This window comes from Strongylocentrotus purpuratus, unplaced genomic scaffold (assembly GCF_000002235.5).
Source record: "Strongylocentrotus purpuratus isolate Spur 01 unplaced genomic scaffold, Spur_5.0 spur5_scaffold_14, whole genome shotgun sequence".
Classification (NCBI taxonomy): Eukaryota; Metazoa; Echinodermata; class Echinoidea; order Camarodonta; family Strongylocentrotidae; genus Strongylocentrotus; species Strongylocentrotus purpuratus.
Genome location: NW_022145599.1, coordinates 8218413 through 8242549, shown reverse-complemented (window position 1 = coordinate 8242549; position 24137 = coordinate 8218413). Strand labels below are relative to the sequence as shown.

Here is a 24137-nt window from a genome sequence, read left to right as displayed (position 1 = left end):
ATGCCTTCTGTTATTTTCTCTTCCGATCATTAACTTTATATTTTGTACATTACTAGTAAAATTGCTAGCTGCTTAATACAAGTTACAATTAAGGTTCTCAATAAATCAACATAATTCGAATGAAGCATTATACCTTTGTGCGTAGGCAACAGGAATGTCAAGCCTAATTACAGCAAGGGAATGCAATCAAAGTTCAGACAAGTTTCCAGTTTATATCAGCAGGGTAGCACCATTCACGAGTTGTGTTCACACTTTGAATTTCTTCCACTTTAAATCATCCACAATTTACTTTTCTTAAAGATAAAGGTGAGTTCTGGTAATGTGATTGCATTATGAAAGAAAAGGTGTAGAATGGATCAGGAACAGTTGATCATGTAGCATGTAAGTATTGGTGTGCACTGCAAGGTTCTGGAGTCATCAAAATCATCATAAATTTGGCAGAGTCTTGGTAAAGTAACAGGCACTGTACACAGAAAGCTATATATGGGACAACACACATGGTGTCGGGGCTAGTACTACCTTGATTTCCTTGTCTTTCTATGCTCATTACTCAGCCAGTATACATTTTCTTCCAAAATTGTTTGGCACATGTCATTTATGTGTAATCTTGAACATTCAGTGTAAGTTTCGTTTGATTCTGTGGGAATTAATTTTCTTTTTTTACCAGAACTGGAGTTTATCTTTAATACTCAGAATGATAATCAGAGTGTAAATGCTTTTTTTCACTTGACTGCAAACTTTAATAGTTCTACTTATCTTCACAAAAGATTTAATGAGAATAAAAAATGAATATGTTCTGCAGTAATTTTGTTTGAATTATATATTTCAGAAGGGAATTGGCTTTTCTAGGCAAAATTGTCAATAAACCGAAAGTCAATTAAAATCATAAAGAACTATTATCGCCAAAAAAAACTTTTATGACTGAGTATGAAAGAATAATTCATTTCCTATCACACAAAATGTGACAAGTAAAAATAGAAAGAAATTATTTTTCGTTAAAAATCACTCGTGGCAAAAGTCAAATGCTCATTCAACTGTTTGTGAAACATGAATACAGTCAGGCTTCTTGCGGGAGACAATCGCAAACAAAGCTATTGACTATTATTGGAGCCTGGTTTATCTCTTGACTCCCAAATACCCTATTATGCTGAAGTACAAAAGACTTTGAGCTTTTTATACCCACTTCCTATTGATAAGTTCCCTGCACCTGCTGACTTGTTTGGCGATGGTAAACATTTCATATCATTAAAATTTGTGGAGGAGCTTTAATATGATGAACCATGGAGTTAAAACTCGGAGCGATTTAATGTCCGCGCAATGTAAGGAGGCATAGTCGATTTACACGTAAACAAATGTTTCACAGTGCACACACGCATGGTAATGTGCAGTTACAATATGAAACATTCATGTGCATTTAGTTTGTGTTAATGTTGTTTACATTTACAAGGTACAATGTACATATTTATTTGAGAATCAAGATTGGGCTGTACAAGGTGCCTAGTGACATTCTTCCGCAGAAAAACCTTTCAACCCATCTGAGACAGTTTTATGTTCATCAAACAGGCCCTTCCTTTTTATGATATAAATATAGGTGAAACCATTATGTTTTTATAGACTTCGTCATATTCAGAGTAAATGTCTTTTTTTTTTTTACCTGGCATTGTTTTACTTCTAAGAACAGATATATATCTAATTATCTATGTATTGGTATGTAAAAATCACGGATGATACCTGAGCAATTAGTCCTCAGCTCAAGGAGGAGCAAAAGATGAAATCACAGGTGGAGTGTAGCATGGAAGAAGGAGAGGATATCTAATGCTAATGAAATTTTGTATAAACACCAACTATTTAATGAAACTATAATTGTTAAGCGATTAATGTTATACTATTCAACTTTCCTTAAAGGTAAACCCCAGTATTGGAAATGCCCCAATTTCAAAAAATGAAATGCAAGCTCTTATTACCAATCATGTGAAAGAATATGTTTTGAATAATACACGATGATAAAAATGTTGACGGGAAACCGCCTACCAATTGATAAATTTGGTAAATTAGCGTATCTCTCGCCTGTTGAGAGATACAAATGCACGTGTCGCGCACGTGTGTGTAGTCCCATATACATCTTTCTGTGTACAGTGATTCTAACTTTATGAAGACTTGGCCAAATTTCTTATTATTTTGATAATTCCAGAACCCTGCAGTACATCTATGCTAGATGATCAACCTTTTCTGATCGATTTCACAATGTTTCTTTCACAATGCAATCGCATGACCATAACTGGTCTTTAGCTTTAATGTGGGCCTACTCACTGTTAATAAATCTACAGAACTGTGATCAAAGACATGTTACATGTGTAGCAGCCTTTTCACACACAGCTAAAATTCTATAAACATGATTAGTTTAAAGGGCTTTAAACTAATCAGCTGTACATATGACATCATTCACACACAGAAATTTGTGTGCGATCATTAATCATTTCATGATTAACTACTGCTCTTAAAATGCGCAGTAGTGCCATTGCGCATTGAAGGTCATGTCATATCAAACAAAGCGCACGCTCCATCCAGTTTAAACACGTTTAACCGTTCACACACAAAATGTCAAGCTCTCTAGCAGCCTTTTCACACACAGCTAAAATTCATCGTATCTAGAGATGATTAGTATAAATGTGTTTAACTCAACAGTTTTAAACATGTTTTTAGAAAATTTTCCCTGTGTGAACATCGTTTATACGATGTTGGGATAGATACGAAGTCGCGATTCATATACCCCTAAAAGCAGAAGTTCGTAGCTAGAGAGCTTGACATTCTGTGTGTGAACGGTTATTCGTGTTTAAACGTGTTTAAACTGGATGGAGCGTGCGCTTTGATTGATATGACATGACCTTCAATGCGCAATGGCACTATTGCGCATTTTACGAGCAGTAGTTAATCGTGAAATGATTAACGATCGCTCCGAAATTTCTGTGTGTGAATGATGTCGTATGTACAGGTGATTAGTTTAAAGCCCTTTACACTAATCATGTTTATAGAATTTTAGCTGTGTGTGAAAAGGCTGCATATACGAACTTCGTATCTGCAGCCTGCTTTGAGGGGCGTATGAATCGCGACTTCGTATCTATCCGAACATTGTATAAACGATGTTCACACAGGAAAAATTTTCTTTAAACATGTGTAAAACTGTTGAGTTAAACACGTTTAAACTAATCATCTCTAGATACGATGAATTTTAGCTGTGTGTGAAAAGGCTGAAAGTGACACACAAGTTTGTTAACCTGATTGGTTCCATAAGGGTTAAAGTTTACACTAAATTATAAAATTGATGTGATGGAAGTGCATTTCTCTACAATACATAATTTTTTTAACGTATGTACAAATGTATCTCAAATAGCAAGAGGAATTGACAAAGGAATAACTACATTGTACCCTTATCCCTTCTATATATGGATCCAATTCCTGAAACTGATATGGAGACCTTTGTAACCATAATGCCTAGCTGTTCCAATTTCATGGTGTGATAAATAAAAATCTCATTTACAAGTCCTACATGTATGACTCACAGTTACTTGTAATCTGTTTTCAAGACTTTTCACCAGGTCTATTCAGTCTAAATTTGTGGTCAGTCTTTTAGGCATCTTTTTCGGTACAAAGGTTAGGTGTCATTTGAAAATATTTTTCAACACACCATGAGGTCATAAACTTATAATATCCCTTGCATTTAAAGCCAGATTTGCACCTACTATCGTCTAAGGGTGTCAACCCGGTTAGATTTTACACTTATACATTGTAAATTCATGAAGGGGGGCCTACCAAGTACCAATGCCTCAAATTTTATTCACTTTTGCTTGAAATTTCTCTTTTGAGATTTGCTGACCCCGATGCGGCTGTGTTAATCATGGGCAAAGTCCTGGGCTTGGACAATGGTGTCCTGTAAGGTGGCACACACTTCAAACCAAGGGTGGTAGTACGGAAGGTGTGAGGCGCACAATGGAGAACCTACAATTAAACGGGATTTCAATTTCAAGGCAGTGTTGTGAAATGGGATTGAGATGGGGCATGGTGAGAGAGCCTGGAATCTCTTGTTATTCTTCTAACCGAGCACATTTAATACCTTTTCTCTCTTTATGCTTTATGGACTTACATCCATCTACCATTTTAATCCAGAGTACAACTACAAATCAGTTGTAATACTCCCAGAGGAAAGGAGATGGTGCACATTATGTTACAGTTTACCATAAATTCATATGAAGGGTATATTGCAATGTTCTCAAAGTGCGGTTAAGCACTCTCTACAAACCATCTACAGAGAACCACAGGAGTATCAACATGTACACCTTCAACAAAGTTAACTTCCCTCTGGAATTTAGCATATGCACATAATGTGAATTCAATCAAAGAATAAAGATACAGATACATATCATTTGAAGACAATTATTCTTAAGTTCTTGTTTTAAGGGCTCTCAAATAGATACAATGCATATCATATGTTTCATCATGGATTATTATCATCATCATATTAAACTACAATTATCTTTGCATTATAAAGACTGTCCTGAAAGACTAGGTCTGTTGTGATGTACGTATCACTGAAGCAATGAACCTGGGAGTTGTTGAACAATGAACATTGTGTCAAGGCATCAATCATATAATCAATACACCAACAAAGGCTTACTGAGCAAGGTTAGGAACAACGAAGTGTGAGATCAGGAAATTACCAAATGTACACATATGCCCGGGATGTTTACAAGAATAACGTGTCTAATATTAATGTGAGTAAACACATCACTGTTTGCACATCATACAGTGCAGAAATATAATTACAATGGAATACTGTAGAAAATGAAAATCTCAGTTGGTGTTTGGTGAAAAAAATTGCACATGTTTGTGTGCATAATGGCAAATGCATGATGAATTACATCAAAGGTATCCTAGATACATGAATATCAGCAACCCGATTGCTTGCAGAATATCTAGACAACAGAATGACAAGCTGAGTCATACTAGTCGGATAAGATGCCCTGGCAGAACATGAACATGCTATTGATCTCTACTCTCTAGCATCTTCTTATTACTGAATATTAAGTAATTAACCCTCTAAGTTCCGGATCTACACATCAGGAAAAAAACAATACAGCACATTCATCAGACTACTTAACAGTAGAACATGGGGCTGCCTAAAGCAGGGTTTGGTACATAGGGTGGTAATAGGGCATTACCCCCATAGAGTAATGATCCCCCGAGAGACTGCCGAGTTTGGGGGGGGGGGGGTAAATACCCAGATGATGTTTTCAGTAGGCCTGTCCTCAATCATCAGCTCGAGATTGATTAATAACCCGCTATTTGTACTATCCTGATTGCAAATCATCAGCCCAAAGTTGCAATTAGCGGGATATTTGGTCGAGATAATCATCCCAAGATATCTTTGGCTATTTTGCAAAATATCCCACTATTTGTCCGGTGCATCTCCCTATGCGTGAATGCTGAGCAAAATATCTTGTGCTAATTTCTTGAGCTTGAGTTTCAAGTTTCGGGGTCAAGTCTCGAGCTGATGAGGACACAATTTGTAACTTCAGGATTATTTCCCAAATCAAAAATAGCGGGCTATTTGGCAATCTCGAGCTGATGAGGACAGGCTTAAAGAGGGTACATGTAGTGACAGTATTGGCAGACAGAATTAGCGGGGAGGCAGGAGTGGGATAATGACCAATCTCTCCAGAAGGACAGGATTTGGCTTTTCGCTTGCTACGAGGGTAATCAATATAAGAAGCTTAAGGTCAGATAAGTACCCCTTCTTTAGAATCTTCGTTTTTAAATCCACCCCAAGGTACAGTGTATGGCTTGAAGCGATGGGACAGGCGTACATGCAGCATTAGGGGAAATTAATGGGGACTTTATCATGGTAGCGTAACTTAAGTATATTCAAGCCCTAACTAAATGTAGTTCTCATTAAAATGACAACTTGTCCTTGAAACATAAGGATTGTCTATCCATGTTAACAATGTTTAATAATGCAGTGTGATCAACTGAGACAGAACCTGCAGACTACTAAGAGCCATTCTCATAGGCTTCTCAAATTTCTCAAATTTCTAATTGCAGACTCAATTCTGATTTTCTGATCCTTTGGTTTTAGCAATTAGTCTATGACTTAAAGTTAAAACACAAAAAGGAAACAGAAAATGATGACATGTTGCTACCGTGTATTCATTCAAAATTTGTAAACACATCAGGTTTTACAAAATAAATGACTGCATATTGTTAATTATTTGAATTTCCATTTTTTCCCCACTGTTCTGGATCTTTCTGACTCATTTATATTCAATTCTTTGTTTTCTCATCTGAGAATTCATTCTCTTTTCTGTGGCCTTTCCTTCACAACACAAATACTTCCTGTCTATTTTCTGTAGGGCTATTTATACATGTACCCTTTTTCTGCCAAGTTCTGGCTGTACATGTAAAAGCTGGAAGCCTTTCAAGTGAATAGGATAAATGCAGAAAACAGTTAGTCCCATTCTCAGAGGGACCTGTGGACAAACTCAATACAAGTTTAACAGAAAGAAGCTAAGCCAAAGTCAAGCCTTCCTAACTTTTCAGAGGTTTTACCACTTTCTAAAAGTGCACTGTTCTGAAACAACGGATACAAATTGTCTTTTAAATTCTATACAAGATTACAATTACTAAACGTCTTCAAAAGAGATTGCTTTGGAAGTAAACCTGCCAGCATTTCAATAAACAGTTAAGTTTTTCTCCCCCCCCCCCCCTTTCTCATCTGGTCTCAGACTCACGTTGACTTTCTCTTCCTTTGTGAGGAAACGCATGTCAAGTGCATGCATAATAAATGAGAACAAGAATGGAATTCCTTGAAAAGCCATAAGAAATTCATGAACAGATAAATGAAACAAAAGAGTGAAAATGCACCAGACGGACCAGAAAATGTATTAAGGAGGGAGAAATGTCACTTTCTCTGGGTAATTGCGCTAATCCTTCTCCTAAACAAATTACTCAATACACGTGGATCAGCATGGACATGCCAGGTCCTATTCTATTGAGTACTGGTGCTCGAATGGGTGCTAAGTTGCTCACAAGTGTTGTGTGACTTCAACCATACTTTAAATGGCCATAATAGCCCCAAGAACGGGACGCGTTACTTCATTGATTAATTATGCATGTGGGAAGTTGAAAACATGGTCTTACACACAGCAAAGGCCGAGCATCTCCATGAGAAAACTCAAAGACTGGCAGGAGCAATAAAGACAAAGCCGGACTGCCAGGTCACTTTTTAACACCCCTTGGAATTGGTGGTGGAACCAATGTCTGGTTCAAGAACTTCTGGAATACAGGCCTAATTTCTCAAATATGATTATTCCTCTGTTAATAAAATATTAGTAATGTTTTATAGCGCTTATAAGCCTATTCTTTCTGAAAAGTTTGAAGAAAGAATATAGACATGTACCAATGTATCAAATCTAAACCAACGAAAGAAATTATAATTACTTTGTGGAGCTGAATTGACAATCTGCTTTTTTATCAGGAGACTATAGTATGTTTACTCTATTAAGGAAACAGTTACCAATTAAAATACCTTCTACAAACTGAAGGTTACTCAAACGTGTTATAAAGATCACATCACAATTGAAAGACTTAAGTACCGTATTTGATTTTTCTTTACCTAATACCAATCTACAGGTCAACCATCTGTACATCTAAAAGTCCTGGCTCAAAACTGCCCATGGTGTTTGTAGGTCTGCTTCTTTTATGTTTCAATATCTGAATGTATTATTCTTATGTACATGTACCCCACAAGGAATTTTCGTCTTTTCAAACAACCCATACTACAGTGTGGGCTGGTCTGTGTATTCAACTTTGCCGGTGTCAATATGTCAATAGCGAGTTTTCGCTCACCAACATAAGGAACCTTCGCGGAAGCAGAGCACTCAGGTTTACGGCCGCGCACACAGACCGCTCTGGTTACAATAGGCGGTTTCGCTCTTCGGTGAATGCGGACGTATAATTACAGAGTAGCTGACGTCATCACGCTTGGGAATATCCCTCTAGGCTCTAGCTCTCCCTCAAACATGGCGAATTTGCATCGAGTGCAAGATGCAGTTATGGCAGCCTACGCTTTCGACGTTATAGATGATGTAGAGTTCATTCTTCTTATGGATATCAACACATCTAACAACCTTGACTTCCAACATGATGGTGGTCACTTTGAGTTAGACGATTTCAACGATGATGAGTGTAGAAGCTATTTCAGGTTAGAACTCTAAAAGTTACTAGAGTCTAGGGCCTACTACCCTATTGTCTATTAATTATTAATACTAAGTTAGACCTAGAGTCTAGAGTCTAACTTAGATCTAGTAGATCTATAACATTTTTATTCAAAATTTGTATTCAATATATGGGGCCTAGGTCTAGACTAGACTAGATCTAGATCTATAGCTGCATTACTATCTTGGCCTGGCTGTGTATTGAAAGTTGTGCTATTGATTCTCAACATTTCAATATAGCCTAACAGTTAGAGTCTAGGCCTAAGGACAAAACTCAACTGATTGCACACAAAATTGACATTTGAATTTGATGACACCATTATTTATAGCTAGGTCTAGATCTAGACCGAATTTTCTGTCTCTCTCGTTCGTTAGCCTCTGATTTGGGTAAGGTCGGCTCCTAAATCCTAGGCTAACGAATGAAAGAGACAGACAATTCGGTCTAGGTCTATAGATCTAGCACAGTAGTAGCAGTATTAAAATGCAATTTTTGTTCAGCTCACTGATGTTAGACAAAATAATTTACTGTCATACTCGCCGATCAGCCACATCAGCCACATCGGCATGATTGTGTGCATTTGTGTATAATGAGTCTATTGACTATTCATGTGTGCATATGCTGCCTATTAACACGTAGACTCTATAGACTCTACGTATTGTAGTGCTAGAGGTCAATACGCATTAGCATTGACTCTAGTCTATGCTTTGCTGGAGTGGACTAGATCTAGAGTAGACTCTAGTCTAAATGTTGAGTTTACAAATTATTACACTTTTCATTTACACGTACAGCAGAGTAAGGCCTATATATTTTCAAGTCGACTCTGGTCAGGTCGGCCTGACACTTCGGCCCGACAGTAGTTTAGGGAGGCCAATTTTGGGGTACGTTTGTCAAATCGGCTAAGTCACTTTGCATGATATCCTTTGCTATAATATGCACCACTGTTTGTCAAACACTTAAGCTAAAGAAAAATGTTAAATTCAAACTGATTAATGTTCTGATTTATTTCTTGTTTTTTTTAACAGATTCAAAAAGGATGATATATTTCGGCTCAAACATGCTTTAGGCGTTCCAGACAGAATCACCTTGCCAAACAGGTCAAGAATGGATGGATTGGAGGCTCTCTGCTTAGGTCTGCAACGCTATGCCTATCCATGCCGATATGGAGATTTAGTTAAAGACTATCGACGACCAGTGCCCCAGCTCTGTTTAGCCTTCAACTGGGTGACTAACTTCATCTTTGATGCCCACAAGCACAGACTGACAACATTGGAGCAGCATTGGTTGGCCCCTCAGCAGCTGAGAATTTACGCTGATGTCATTCACCAGAAAGGGGCACCACTAAACAACTGTTGGGGGTTCATAGATGGGACCGTTCGTCCGATATGCCGACCTGGGGAACACCAACGGGTGGCTTACAATGGCCACAAGCGTGTACATAGTCTTAAGTACCAGTCCGTCACTTCTCCAAATGGAATGATAGCCAACCTTTACGGACCTGTGGAAGGACGACGACATGACGCCTACCTTCTACGGGAGTCAGGTCTTCTAACCATGCTTGAAGGCGGATCCCATGATGCAGAGGGTAACTTGTTGTGCATCTACGGGGACCCTGCTTATCCCGTCAGACCCCAGCTGCAGGCCCCATTTCCTACTGCAAACATCACACCGGAACAGGCAGCATTCAACAGAGCTATGTCCAAAGTCAGAATTACTGTGGAGTGGTCCTTTGGGGATGTAATCAACTTCTTCAAATACACGGACTTCAAAAAAAGTCAAAAGATCCTGCTAAGTTCTTGTGCAAAGATGTACATGGTGTCGGCCATTCTGACAAATGCCCACACATGTATTTATGGTAACAATACATCCTCCTACTTTGAACTGCAGCCTCCATCACTGGACGAGTATTTTCAATAACTTTGATCGAAACAATTTCTGTTATGAATTTATTTATTTATTTATTTATTTCTAATCTTTTGACAGGGTAGCCCATTCACCAACAAGTAGTGGTCTTCCATGGGGCCCTGAATAAACATGAACATATTTACATCGTTTATAACGTTTATACAAAACAGTTAAAAAAAATAATACTCATTTGCAAAACAAACATATATCATTAACCTAGTAAACAGTAATGTTAATAGGAAAATATTGATTAAGTCACAATTATGTGAATAAGTCATGTTAATATTACAGAACATGCACGTAGAGATGCTCCATTCAACTTGGGTGCACCTCTTTGGATAGAGCGTCTCTTAATAAAATCTTGTACCGTTGCTCTCATGGCCATTCACTATTTGTATAATACCAGAAATGTTGAAAGAAGTCTTTCATTATTCTCAAATTACCTGTTCTTTTAATAGGACCCCCCACATTAATGATGATTCAGCATATGATGTGCAGGTCTGTGTACTGCTTACAGTACATTGAATAAACTCTAATCACCTCTTTGTAACCTTTATTTAATTGTTCCATGTCACTGGCCATGTTTGTGACAAATATTTTTCTTTGATGTCCAGTCAGTATTATTCAATAGGATTTGACAAGCAAGCATCACTGTTACCATTTTAATGTTGGCTTATAAGGAAGTAAAATTTCACATCGGGCAAGTGAAAATATAAAATGTATAAATATGACAAATTGATTCTCAAGCGAGAAGAAAGATTTTTTCAAAAGACTAAAGCAAGATAATTTATTTGAATTATTAACCAAAATGGACAAAATGTTCAATACAAAATAATTCTTTTAATGTTTTTTTTACTTTATTTCTATTCTGGTTATAGTTAATTATTCTTTTGTGAAAGGATAAACTATTAAGTGGTGATTTGAATCGCTCAAAGAGCTAACAATAAAAAAAAAGACAGTGTGGAGCACTCAAGCTGTGAATTGGTCATTGCTGTGTCAGTCAGATACAGGAATACAAGCAACAACTGCAAATTGATCATCTTATCTGCCAGTGTTCATGGAAAATATGCACTGGATGTTGATTTGTTGAGTACAACAAAACCTTCTTATATCAGGGTGGGAGAAAGAAAAGAAAAATAGGTATGAGATCAGCAATCACTTTGTAACCAGAACCTTATCTGATCTTGTTCAAATGAGGTTTTGCTAGAGTCAGTTGGATGAACAACTCAAAAAATAATTTGTCTAATACCAGTAGAATACATTCAATAGCATCTTATGACACAGATGGACATGTTCTTGAGGTAATAGGGAAAAGTAGTTTTTTCTTTGTATTTTATGTATCATATGTGTGTGAATTTATCACTTTGTGCCAGTTTTTGTATATAAACCAGTCTAAATTCAAGCTATATTTCTTGTATTGCCAGATGGTACCACCAAAGTTATGAAAGTCTGTATGTCATTTAATTAGATTTTTACATCTATGAAAATAAACCAACTATAAGTGTTGATATCATAAAATAAATTTATTTAAACTGATATTAATGGCTACAAAAACACATTTTCTTTTACCAAAAAAGAACAGGGGGAGTGAAAAAAGGAGAGGGAAAGGGAAAGAAAAGAAAAAGAGAAAAGGAAAAGAAAAGAAAGAAAGAAAAAGAAAGGAAAGAAAGAAGAAAAAAAGGAGAGAAAAGAGAAGAAAGAAACAGTACTGAAAGATGAAAGAATGTGGTGTGTTGTGGAGTGTGTAACTGTATTTATGTACAGTTCTGTAAGTGTATTTTTTCTATCCAGTTCTGGTATAGATATTCGGTACTTTACTTTGAAAATTCATATTGTTTGCACATATCATTTGCAAATCCAAAGGGTTGGGCAGAGACTAGTCATCCATTCTCTCTCCCCCAACACATACACATAATGAGACACACACACTGTACCACATTACTCATACTCTTGAAATTATTAAGCATAAATGCCACGATCAAGGTACAAACGTGAACATTTTTGAAAGAAAAATAAGCCCCCTTTGGTGGGACGACCCCACCCCCTCCTCGCCTTCAATTTGTCCAGCTTCATTAGTTTGGACTGCTGCAACTAACATTGTATTTAGATCATTTTCTTTATCGACAACCTGCGTTCAAACAAGTTAAGATTTTTTGAAAACATACAAACACCTGTGATAAGAAAACAAATTAAAATCAAGTACTTTTAAATTTTTATTTCTCAATAAAATGAACACACATATATATATAAATATATTTAAGTATATATACATAATATATACATAATAAATAAAATACCACAACTACATAAAATGCCACTTTCTTTCCACTATTAGCCTGATATGATTTACCTGTGTCACTTAATGTGCTCAATAATCAAACTCTGCATTAAAAAGATCACATTATAAAGAAAGGGTAAACAACAATGAGTAGACACAAACTACTAATTGTATTAATAGTAATCTATTCCACCCTGTATCACCTATTTCAATAGAACTTGTGTAAAAGATTTGTTATCAAAATATGCACCATTAGCTTTATTAACCTGTGTTACGATTGGTACTGAATACATCAATGAGTAGAAAATATGAAGTAATAATAAAACTACAGTGCAATCCACGAATCCACTCTAGCCTATATCACCTATTTCATTTAAATGAAATTACCCATAAAGTTAGATACATTTACTGTATGTTTGGTATTGATACGGAAGTCGACACACATTTGACTTCCATGTAGATTCTATATTAAGTAAGGAATATTTCTAAATAATAAACTCAAACTCAAACTCAAACTCAAACTCAAACTCAAACATGAAATAAGCTGAAAACCTGAACTTTCAACTGATAAGTTACATCTTACATGTACCAGTTATATTATGAAAACACATGTACAATACACCAAAGATCTATTGAAGAATTTGAAGTACCTGTGAAAATAATATTAATTAGTATTGATCCTGAGATGATTTCTGTAAGATCTGGTTTACTTGGATCTCAACTTGTCTAATAATGATATATAATCCGCTAGCTCTCTAGTGATGCATAATTTCCAAAATGAGATTTTCTTCGCGTAGCTACTTAAACAAAACTATGTCAACAAGTTACTCTGAAGGCTACACATGTAAACGTATCAAGTTCAACGACATACTTGCCACAACACCTTCATCAAATTAACACAAGTTGGCATTGTGAAAACATAACATATGCACTACACAAGTAAACATGGTCAAAGTCACCTACTAAAGACCAAGGAGAAATATCTTGATTTCATTTCTTCTACTGCAGCATGTCCTGGGACAACAATAGCATAAACACATTAATAGGGGAGATGGTCCTAGCCAACCCCTTCCAATTCAGATATAAGACGAGCGATCGGGCCAGAGCATGGCAACAGGTGGCAGAGGGGATGATAAGGAAGGGATACAAGGTCGACTGCAGGGCAGTGAGGGACAGGATCCACATTTTAAAGGACCAGGTTAAGGCCAAGAACAATGCAGAGAAGGCAGCAAGTGGCATTGCAGTAGAGGAGACAGAGGAGGAGCTGGGCATTCGAGAGGCCATTGAAAGGATGTGATAGCACCAAGTACATTGAAACTAAGGAGGAAAAAGGAAGTCGCACACATAAAAAAAGGCAAGATGTTGTTGAATTGCATATATATACAAGTTAACACAATGTATCTTTGGCATATACATATCATAATGGCAGATGGGTAACTCTTAGGAAGACCATATAACTTAATACACACAGACTTAGCAAAACTGCCAAAGTCAATAGTTGAAGTCCTGCAGGCGTTAAAATAGGACTATACAGTGCGTCCCAGAAAAAACGAAACCGAGAGGTATCGATGTTCTATCATAACTTAATCACAACTATAATTAATGAATGATACATATTTGGAAAGCTTAGAGTCTCCTCTTTCATGTGATGCTACTCACGTGATGCATATTTCACGCATGAGTGATTAAAAGCAATTTGAAGGAAGGAAACCAAAAAGACATTTGGCGGGCGGTATCTGAATTTCAAAGAAAAATTCACATTTCTAGAAAGTTGAGTTTCTGCCCTTTCATATGACACCTCAATCAGGAAAAATGAGCGAGGAATGACAAAGTTCTGTTTGTTTAAAGTAGTGCTTGCATTTCCATAATTTTATTAAACGAATTCGTTTTTACTGGCTGCCTGCAGTAGCAACAAGCAAAATTGACAAAAAGACTTAACTCCGTTTCGTTGACAATCAGCCGTAGATGAGAGTCTTCATGCATGGCTGATTGTCAACGAAACGGAGTTAAGTCTTTTGTCAAATCTGCTTTTTGCTACGACAGGCACCCAGTGAAAACGAATTCGTTTGTTAAAATTATGAAAATGTAAGGGCTACTTTAAACAAGCAGAACTTTGGTATTCCTGGCTCATTTTTCTTGATTGAGGTATCATATGAAAGGGCAGAAACTCAACTTTCTAGAAATATGAATTTTTCTTTGAAATTCAGATACCGCCCGCCAAATCTCTTTTTGGTTTCCTTCCTTCAAATTGCTTTTAATCACTCATGCGTGAAATATGCATCACGTGGGTAGCATCAACTGAAAGAGGAGACTCTAAGCTTTCCAAATATGTATCGTTCATTAATTATGGTTGTGATAAGGTTATGATAAAACATCGATACTTCTCGGTTTCGTTTTTTCTGGGACGCACTGTATAGCTGAAAAGACAGATTGGTAAAAAATTATGTCAAAGTAAAATGTTCACTGTTGGTCACTCAAAAATATTTCACTTGAAATGAATGATGAAAAAAAAGATATTGTTCTTTACTTCTTTTCTAAAGATTTAATGAGGGCCATCATCATCGTTTGCATTTGTTGATTATGCTGTTGCTGTTGTTGTTGTTGCTGAAGAGCTTGTTGATGTTGCTGCAGCATCTGTTGCTGCATCAGTTCAAACCGACGCTGTCTGATTGCTTCTTCAGCTCCCCGTCTTTCTTCTTCCTCTCGTCTCCTCTCCATCTCTTCAGCTCGCTGTCTCTCCTGTTCCTCTCTTCTCTTCTCCAAATCCTCCCTCTTCATCTCCTGCTCCAACTCCATCTTTCTGTCTAGAAAAGCAAGAGTATCTCGCCCTTTGTTGCGCTGCCTTTTTGGAGTGGTACTGGTGCCGGCTTCGTCTTGGTGTCTAAAATGCAATATTTAAAAAAGAAGAGAAAAAGTGTCAAGCGTGTAAGATATTCAAGAGCCTGCATGATGTGGTGCGGGTACTGCATTCACCTCGGTATCTAACATGAAATATAAAACATAAAAGAAAAAGGAGTTTTAAAGTCAATCTACATGTTGTACATGAAGAACATTAACGAATGTTGGTTTACATAATACTAAAAATACATTAAAGGGATAATTGAGTTTGGTATAGAGGGCACTACACAAAATAATTTTTTGGTCAGATAATAACAAATTCGATGATAACGGCTTTTTACTTAGTCATTTGTAATTTTGTTTTCCTTTCATGCATGTTGAGTTATATTTGTTAGTTTGTAATGTAATGGTGTAGGTTTTATGCATTCAATCAGCAGATGTATGAGATTTATTGTATTATTACCAACGCTCCTTCTCTTCTCTTTCCTTTTCTTCTCTGCAAGTCACACTCTTTTTTATTTATATTTTTATTGTTGTATCTAAGTTGAGGGCTGAGGGCACGTCTAGCTACTTTGCTTATTTCTGTAGCCCTCCTGCATCTAATGTATGTTAATTATGCATTCAATATATTTGTTTAATTTCGTTTATTATCTGTATAAAATTATATACACTTAAAATATTGTATCAAACCATATTATGTTCATGAAAATGTATGAACTTCCCTACACAGACAGGCTAAAGATTTTAGACCTACACTCCTTGTACTATAGGAGACGGAGAGGCGATGCCATTACAGTTTTCAAAATACTAAAGGGCTTAGTAAAGCTGGACCCAAGTCACTTCTTCACCTTATCACTGAATACTCAAACCCGAGGACACTCTCTAAAGATTTTCAAGGAAAGGTCTCGTCTAAACATAAGGAAATGCTTTTTCAGCAACAGAGTGGTGTCCGACTGGAATAGTCTCCCTCAAGAAATAATTGACTCAAACTCCATTGATATCTTCAAGATGAGACTGGATAAGCACTGGTGGTCTGAGCGATTTGAATTAAGTTAATGATATGATCAAAACCGTCCTAAACCTGCGCATGTGCAATGAGTTAACCTCTAGAACATAACCAACCCTGAAGAAGTGACCGAGGATTACAGGATCTACCTCTCCTCGTATCATGATGATGATGATGATGATGATGATGAAAAAAAGAAAAAAGATGCAGAAACCAATAAATCAAATCAAATCAAATGAAATCAAATGTGTGTTGAGAGGGGAGCAGAGGGGGTGTTAGGGAGTACACCTAGAATTCGTTAAATTTGAAAAATCTTCTGAAAAATACCTCTTCCTTGTTTCTCCCATTGTCTCGCAGGCCCTCTTCCTCAGCTCTTCTCCTTCCGCCTTCTTCTTCTGTTCGTCCCCTCTCTCCTTTGGAGCCAACTCTATATCCTCTTCCTCTTGCATCATCCTTTCAACGGCCTCTCGAATGCCCAGCTCCTCCTCTGTCTCCTCTACTGCAATGCCACTTGCTGCCCTCTCTACATTGTTCTTGGCCTTAACCTTGTCCTTTAACACGTGGATCCTATCCCTCACCGCCCTGCAGTCGACCTTGTATCCCTTTTTGACCATCCCCTCTGCCACCTGTTGCCATGCTCTGGCCCGATCGCTCGTTTTATAACGAAACTGGAAGGGGTTGGCTAGGGTCACCTCCCCTATTAGTGCGTTAACACTATTGTTGTCCCAGGACATGCTGCAGTACAAGAAATGAAAAACAAAACAATGATTTAGATAAAATGGAATTCTGAAATCATCACAAATGGTACTAGACCTATACATGTGTATCTATCTTGTAATAATGAAAAACATCATATCATGAATGCATTATATTTTGGACGTTATCATTTTTTGACAAAAAAGGTGGAAAATGATTGTACAAAGGATATTGAGTCGAAAACACATACCCATTCATGCATGTACATTTGAAATTCAATGATAATGATATTGTTCTTACATGTAGGCCTAGGGATCTATAGCTATAATTTAAGATGATGCATGTAATGGAAAACATACCGATTCACAGATTTTGAGGGCTTTGCCTTTGCTGCTTTCACTGGCACGGTAGGCACCACCTCGCCAACCTCCTGTAACAAAAAGATGAGAAAGTAATTTGTAACATTCTGACATTAAAATTTCCACAATTATCTAGGTCTAGAATCTAGTTCAAAGTCATAATTTTGAATGCGCTGGTAAGATTAAGAATAGGGTGTCTGATCGCGCACCCGATGTTGTGTGCTAAAATCTTTCCCATAGAGATTGCACACATCCCTATGTGGTCTACATGCATTGCGCGACCAAGCAGATTTGGTCAATGATTTTATGAAAAATTTGAAATTCAAACCTTTATAACAAATGATCCTGAAGGTGAAACTCAATAAATGTGGTGTCATATGAAAGGGCAGGTTTTTCTCCATATTCCCCATAGGAGGCCACCCCCGGAATTCTAAAAATATCTTGCTCAAAACAGCGATTTAAACATCGTTTCCATGGTAACTCGGAGATTTACCAATTTCACGAACCGCCCCCCCCCCCCCCGAGGGATAAGTTGGGCCAGCTGTAATCCCATGCACTTATTTTTTCTCTAGTCCCAAGGGATCATTTGTTACAACAGTTTGAAAATACCCTTGCTTCACGCTTTGCATATCGTGCTGTGCATTAGCTGTGCAGCTTTTGAGCAGAAATTATAACTCTGCGTGAACCACTTTTCTGTCCATTCTGAAAATGCTATGAATATTGCAGTTTTTGAGGGGCTGTATCTTTTGATAGAAACATCCTTTCAAGAATGAGAGTGAGACTGAGTGAGAGAGAGAGAGAGTGAGCTGTCTGACTCTGACTCTGAGTTGAGTTATTGTGAGGTAAAACCAAACAAACCCTAGCCCTAACGTTAGGGTCTAACTTTTATTTTAGTCTTATTACTATTAGGCTAGCCCTGGCCCTAGGCAGTAGGCTAGCCTAGGCCTAGATCTAGGGTAGCCTGGAAAACATTTGCAAACAACACATTTTCAGGGATGTTTAATTCAGGACACAATTTCAAGGAGAGTAGGCCCGCAATTTTGCACGATCAGAGGCTATTAATATTATAGCCATCAAGACTAGGCGAACACTCACTCAGACAGAGACGATAAACTGGCAATTAATGCACAACAACTTAGCAATGCAATGCAATGCCCTGCGCAATACAGTACAGACGGGACTACCGCACGAAGTAGTAGCACAACTTGTCTCGACCAAGCCACAAAACGGCTTTTATCATCTTTCAACAATTCATTATCCAATTTTAAAACGATTCATGTTATATCCATAGTATAGTTAAGAAACAACAATCGATAAAAGAAACTCACCGAAGATCCACTTGCTTTGAAATTCATGTTTTAATCTCAAAATGTTAGTCTCAGCTCAGTGTTGTTATTGTCTGCGATAGAAATTTTAGACGAATAAAGTTCCCGGGCCAGCTATACGAGCTCTCTGATTGGCTGCTGATTCACTTGGGTTGTCAATTGAGAACGAACATAGATTTGGCCAAAACCCGTTCTAGATTTTAGGGCCTCAGCGGTCATCCAACTGTTACTATAGTAACTTCTCGATTTTGCACACGAACCGCAGATTCTAATTCCCCAATGAGTTTGCGAAAATTGCCTAATATCGTCGTGCGGGGAGGTGAACAGGGTTATCTGTACCCAAAATCATCCCAACATTTTCTATCAATGCTCCAGCTTCCTACCGAAGCATTCAGTCGATTTCTAATCGCACATATCTGCATATCGGAACCGTAAAGCGTGTCTTATCTGGGTCTCTATCGGCTCTCAGAGCACTCTGGCCCGGGGTGCATGAGTGGGGTATAGGAACACTGGAGGAGCTCAAAAGGACTGTGATAATAATGTGGTCAAAAGAGTTTTGTGCCAAAATTGCACCTTCCTAGCTGGCACCCTTTCAGCTTAGCTTAGGTTCAAGGCAGTGTGAATACTTCTGTGAGTCTAAACCTGCCAAAGAAAACAAGATTTACTGGGGCCTCATATTTTACACAGGAGTTCTTTTCACCTCTCTCTTTCTCTCTGTGTCTGTTTCACCCCCCCCCCCCCCTCTCTCTCTCTCTCTCTCTCGTTCTCTGTATCACGGTTTCCAAAGTAATTTCATACCTTCTGACAAATGTGATGAGTTATGAGCCACATTGAGTAAACCTAAATAAATAGTCATAAATCATCTCTACTTCTATAGTACATCCCCCCACATGTATTTTCCCAGAAAGTTGGCTAAAATTCTTCTCCAGGCCAAAATTTGCATTTTTGCCTATGTTCCTGTAACACTTCAAACAGTGCATAAAGACACAGCACAGACTCGTTCACCTTTTCCGTCTGTCTCATTCATTCCATTCCTTCTACCCCCCCCCTTTCTCTCTCTCTCTCTTTCCCTATCTATCTCCCTGCAGACGAGGTGCATACCCCTGTCAGGTTCAACTTGGTATATTTGATGCCGTTTGGGGGGTCAGGTTCTGCTTTTACAACTCGAGGCAGAACAAACATGATCCTGCCTACCCTTTGAAGGAATGGCAGACGAAGGAAAGTCTGAGTGTAAGATTACCTGGGAATGGACCACGAGGTCGAGAAAAAAGAAAGGATCTGAACTTGTGATCATTTCCTACCAATTATCACTAGGCCTGTCCTCATTATCTCGAGATTGCCCAATATCCAGCTATTTGAACTATCCCGATCGCAAACTATCCAGCTAATTTTCGTCAGACCAAAGTAGCAATTAGCAGGATATTTGGTCAGGATTGTTCTCCCGAGATATCTTGGGATAGTTTGCAAAAGTATCCCACTATTTGGCAAAATATCCAGCTATTTGTCCTGTGCGTCCTCACCAGACCGTAGACTCGCCCTATGCGCTAAGGCTGAGCAAAATATCTCGAGCTAATTTTTCAAGGTCGAGTTTCAAGTTTTGAGGTCGACTCTCGAGCTGATGAAGACGTGATTTGTTACTTCGGGATTATTTCCCAAATCAATAATAGCGGGCTATTTGGCAATCTCGAGCTAATGAGGACGCGCCTACTGACAGGACCTCCATTGCCCCACAAAATACCCCACCCCTCTCCTCCAGATTCATTCTATAGCTATCTCTCTTTCACTTTCTTTCTCACTCTCACTCTCTCTCTAGACTCTAGTATCAGTCTCGAATGAGGAGACGGTTTTTACTAGAATTCCTTATATGGGTATAGTGTGAGGGCAGGAGATATTTGTAGTTTAGGGTTTCCAATATCAGTGCAAAGGAAAGGATCCTCATGGGTATGGTCTAAATGCCCCTAAATTTACAGAGGTAGGAGTAGGCCTACATAATATACAAGTAGATGTAGGGCCTACAATCTACATGAAGCTTTATCTCTGAAGAGCTACATGTACTGTACATGTACATGTTGTAGCTACCACTGACATGTACATTACATGTACTACTATATATTTGTTATGACCTATGAAAATGTACAAGTAGCTACAGTTCCAAAAGTATGTTTGCATTATGCTCAAAGTTTACATAACATCCTAAACTAAACGTAAGATTTTAAAAAGCTATGAATTTACTTGTAAATATATGAACATGTACCATGTGCTATGAGTTTAAATTGCATGAACAGAATGTTCAACAATGTTATTTAAAAACTGATGTCTTTCTGGTCATTCAAAATGTAAAGCTACACTGTACATGTACATATATCTCAATCAGTGGATACTACAGTACACTAAAGTAAAGTTTATATTTAAAGGCCTGATACATTGTATATTCATTTTAATAGTTAAAAGTGTCACCCATCATAACAGCAAAGTTTAGGACCCTAACTTCAAGAGTGTTTTAAATCAACCTGTGTTTTGAATCAACCTGTCTAGTAATTCTGGGAAAAAAGTATCTGTCTACATGTATTTCAGAATATGTGTGAACCTTTCAGATCAATATAGGGAAGGTGTGAGTATGGGAACTGCTACATGAACTTACTCAAAACAAGCCACCACCAGGTACTGCCCGTAATTGTTTTCAAATATGTGTTATTCAACGTGATTATTTTCCCACAATTGAAATCCCAAATTTGCCCATAGTATGTGTATTGTCTGTTGTGGGAACTCGCTATCTGCATATGTTTATACTTACTTCTAACTCAACAACCGGGGTACCAATGAGCATGGAAACAAAACTTTAGTGGGAACGTCATGTTGAAAATAATAGTGATAGAGAACACATGCAAAAAATGAATTGGAGAATCAAAGTGCAGTGGTACATGTAACTAATGCATTGATCACACTACCATATTATTTATACCAATTCAGGTTGCTCTCACAAGGCAACTTTCAACAGTTTGAACTTCAACAGAAGTTGACCCCTTCAAAGATAATTTATATAATTTTTTTTTACATGTAGTTTTATCACTGGATTAACCACTGACGTACTGTTTCGTTTCAATAATTATCATCAACTTAACATGCACTAAATTGTATTCAATCAAATTACATGCATGATATTTTTCTGTTTGTTGGGCTACTTCATTTCTTCTTTTCCTTTTTGGGAGGGGGGGGGGGGGTGGGTTGAAATATAAGACAAGAAAGACAAACAAAATTCATTTAAACATAACAGAAATTTGTAAAGTTGACATCTTCTTACCTTTTCTCACATGGTGGATAGGATTCCTGAAAAGCGGTAACTCTTCTATTCTATAGTCAATTGTTGTTTCATATTTTATGCTAAGAGGATTTGGGGCTGCTTCAATGTAAATTATTGCTTTTCCATCCTTGGCAGCAAAGCAGTGCTCCTCTTTAGGCGAAGTTCTTTCATACTGAATTCTCTCTAAAATATCATGCACATGCACCTCCTTCCCGAACGTGTTCCTTTCAAACTCGGGCCTGTCGTCCAGCAGAAGCGGCATTAATTTTCCCGGCGTCTCCCGGTAAATGTTCGCTCCGTTACCACGGATTTTAATGTTCAAACAGAGGCGAAAGTGCTCTTTGCTTTTCCCGTTTGAGAACGTGATGTGAAGGGCATTTCTCGGGTAGGACCACGAGATATGCCCACTTTGGCAGTTTATGTTGAGTTGTTGTATTGAACGCTCACCCGCATCGATCTCCAGACCACTGCAGTATAGAAAGACCAAAAGTGAAGAAGGAAAGAAAAGAAAATGTGTGTTAAAAAGAGTGGATGAAAGTACAAATTTTATATGATAATTATAACTCATATGAAATGAACAAAAAATAATAAAACATCAATCCTGAACAACTCTTCAATCTACTACACATATATTTATACATGTAACTAAAAAAATCAGAACTACAAATAGAGTTGACATTAGATGTATTGAAAATAACAATTGACTCATTTTACATATACAAAATCATACTGTATCTTATTTTACAGTCAATAACACTGTAGAATGATTTTTGTCACAGTCAAGCCCTTCAAGTGTTAAACTAAGATTTTCAAAGGTACATGTACATGGTCCCTGAGCTTAATACCCATGAAATCTTGTTGGGTATTTCTTTTGAGAAGGCATCAAAATTCACACTACAGGATTATCCCAAAACCCAAGCAGTAAATGCTCTCCTTATTGTTATCTATCAAGAAAACGTTTAATGAAGTGTGTGCTTTACACTTCAATCGAGGAAGAAATGTTGTTAATTGACAACTGCTTCAGGCAGGCTCAAAGTGAGACAAAACCATTTCAAAATGAAACAAAAAAGTCAACTCTCTAATGGGTTCGAATCTAAAAATCAGTATTATTCTCTCCTTCCTTCTCCAATCGTCTATTCATTTCTTGCCTGTTTGTGGCAGGCTGGTGGGATGGCATTCAAAAGTCAAGCAAACAGTGAAAGCGTGCAATTATAAGCGATTGTTGAATGGATCGGAGGGGTTCCTGAACGACCGGCACAATGGGACCTACTGGTGCACAGTTTGAAATCTGCTAATTGTCTACGAACTCACTTGTTGCGTAACTGAATAAATGGCCAAGAGACATATTTACAGTGCACAAGCTGTTGCTCGTGGGGGATGAAAAGCAGAGAGCAAACATCGCAACAGGAGCAGTTGACACAGCTTTAAGCATTTTATTTACAGCCAAAAGAATTGGGATTTGTAAAAAGGAATCCTAAAAAGGGCTGCTGGTCCAACAGACCCCAGAGCTTTGAATGGAGTTTTGGCAAAGGGGGTTGGTCCACTACTTCATTACTATTTGCCCTGATTGAGCCCTATTCTACTAGCTGACCAATTACCTTTTTGTCCCAAAGACAACTCCTTTGGAAGAAGGAATAGTTGAGCAACAGGTGCCATAGGTTTCAAATGATGTTTACTGCACGATTTGACTCTAACATGTCTATTTCCTCAGTCAAATCAAAGAATGGAGTGTCACTTTGTAGCTTTCTGAGAACCTTCCTCTCTGAAAACCTTTTTGTTCAGGATGGTTTAAAGTGTATGTTTGAAACATAATCGTATCCTGACGAGGTCATTATAACTTTATATGTAGGGTCACTTTTACAGATAAAATATGATATATAGTTGGATATATTATTGCAAAATAAAGAATAGGATTAGCAATTTGTTTAAAAATATGACCCTTCATGATTGACCTTTTACTATATATTTATTTTCAAAACATGAAATATGTATAGAATATCAGAGGTCATAGGAGAAACCTTAACTACAAGTTTTCAAATAGGGATAAATCACTAGGTAGATGTAGGTGCACATGCTTCTAATGCTAGGAAAATATGCATGTAAAGTACATCAACATGTCTTTCTGAGGCCAACAGAACACACGAGGCAATAAGATACATATCTG

General features: G+C 37.6%; 3 protein-coding genes across 4 annotated transcripts in view; 1 reads left to right on the top strand and 2 right to left on the bottom strand.

Moving 5' to 3' along the window:
• Positions 1-24137, bottom strand: part of LOC580881 (meteorin-like protein) — a 39792-nt gene that overhangs the window by 9290 nt on the left and 6365 nt on the right. Inside the window, exon 2 of the mRNA XM_780911.4 lies at positions 21974-22440. Within this exon, the coding sequence (XP_786004.2) occupies positions 21974-22440 (467 nt within the window). The remainder of the gene's footprint in view (positions 1-21973; positions 22441-24137) is intronic.
• Positions 7878-10301, top strand: LOC105446001. Its single transcript, XM_011682265.2, has 2 exons — positions 7878-8254; positions 9291-10301. The coding sequence occupies exons 1-2, from the start codon at positions 7995-7997 to the stop codon at positions 10180-10182; spliced, it is 1152 nt and encodes a 383-aa protein (XP_011680567.1). The 5' UTR covers positions 7878-7994; the 3' UTR covers positions 10183-10301.
• On the bottom strand, positions 13488-18978 carry LOC105445999 (vicilin-like seed storage protein At2g18540). 2 transcript variants are annotated; one of them, XM_011682262.2, is made up of 5 exons: positions 18676-18978; positions 17348-17418; positions 16620-17027; positions 14976-15329; positions 13488-13765 (listed from the first exon to the last, which is right to left on the bottom strand). In XM_011682262.2, the coding sequence occupies exons 1-5, from the start codon at positions 18700-18702 to the stop codon at positions 13648-13650; spliced, it is 978 nt and encodes a 325-aa protein (XP_011680564.2). In that variant the 5' UTR covers positions 18703-18978; the 3' UTR covers positions 13488-13647. The 2 variants fall into 2 exon arrangements, with proteins under 2 accessions (XP_011680564.2, XP_030839976.1); XM_030984116.1 differs by lacking the exon at positions 18676-18978 and adding an exon at positions 18443-18648.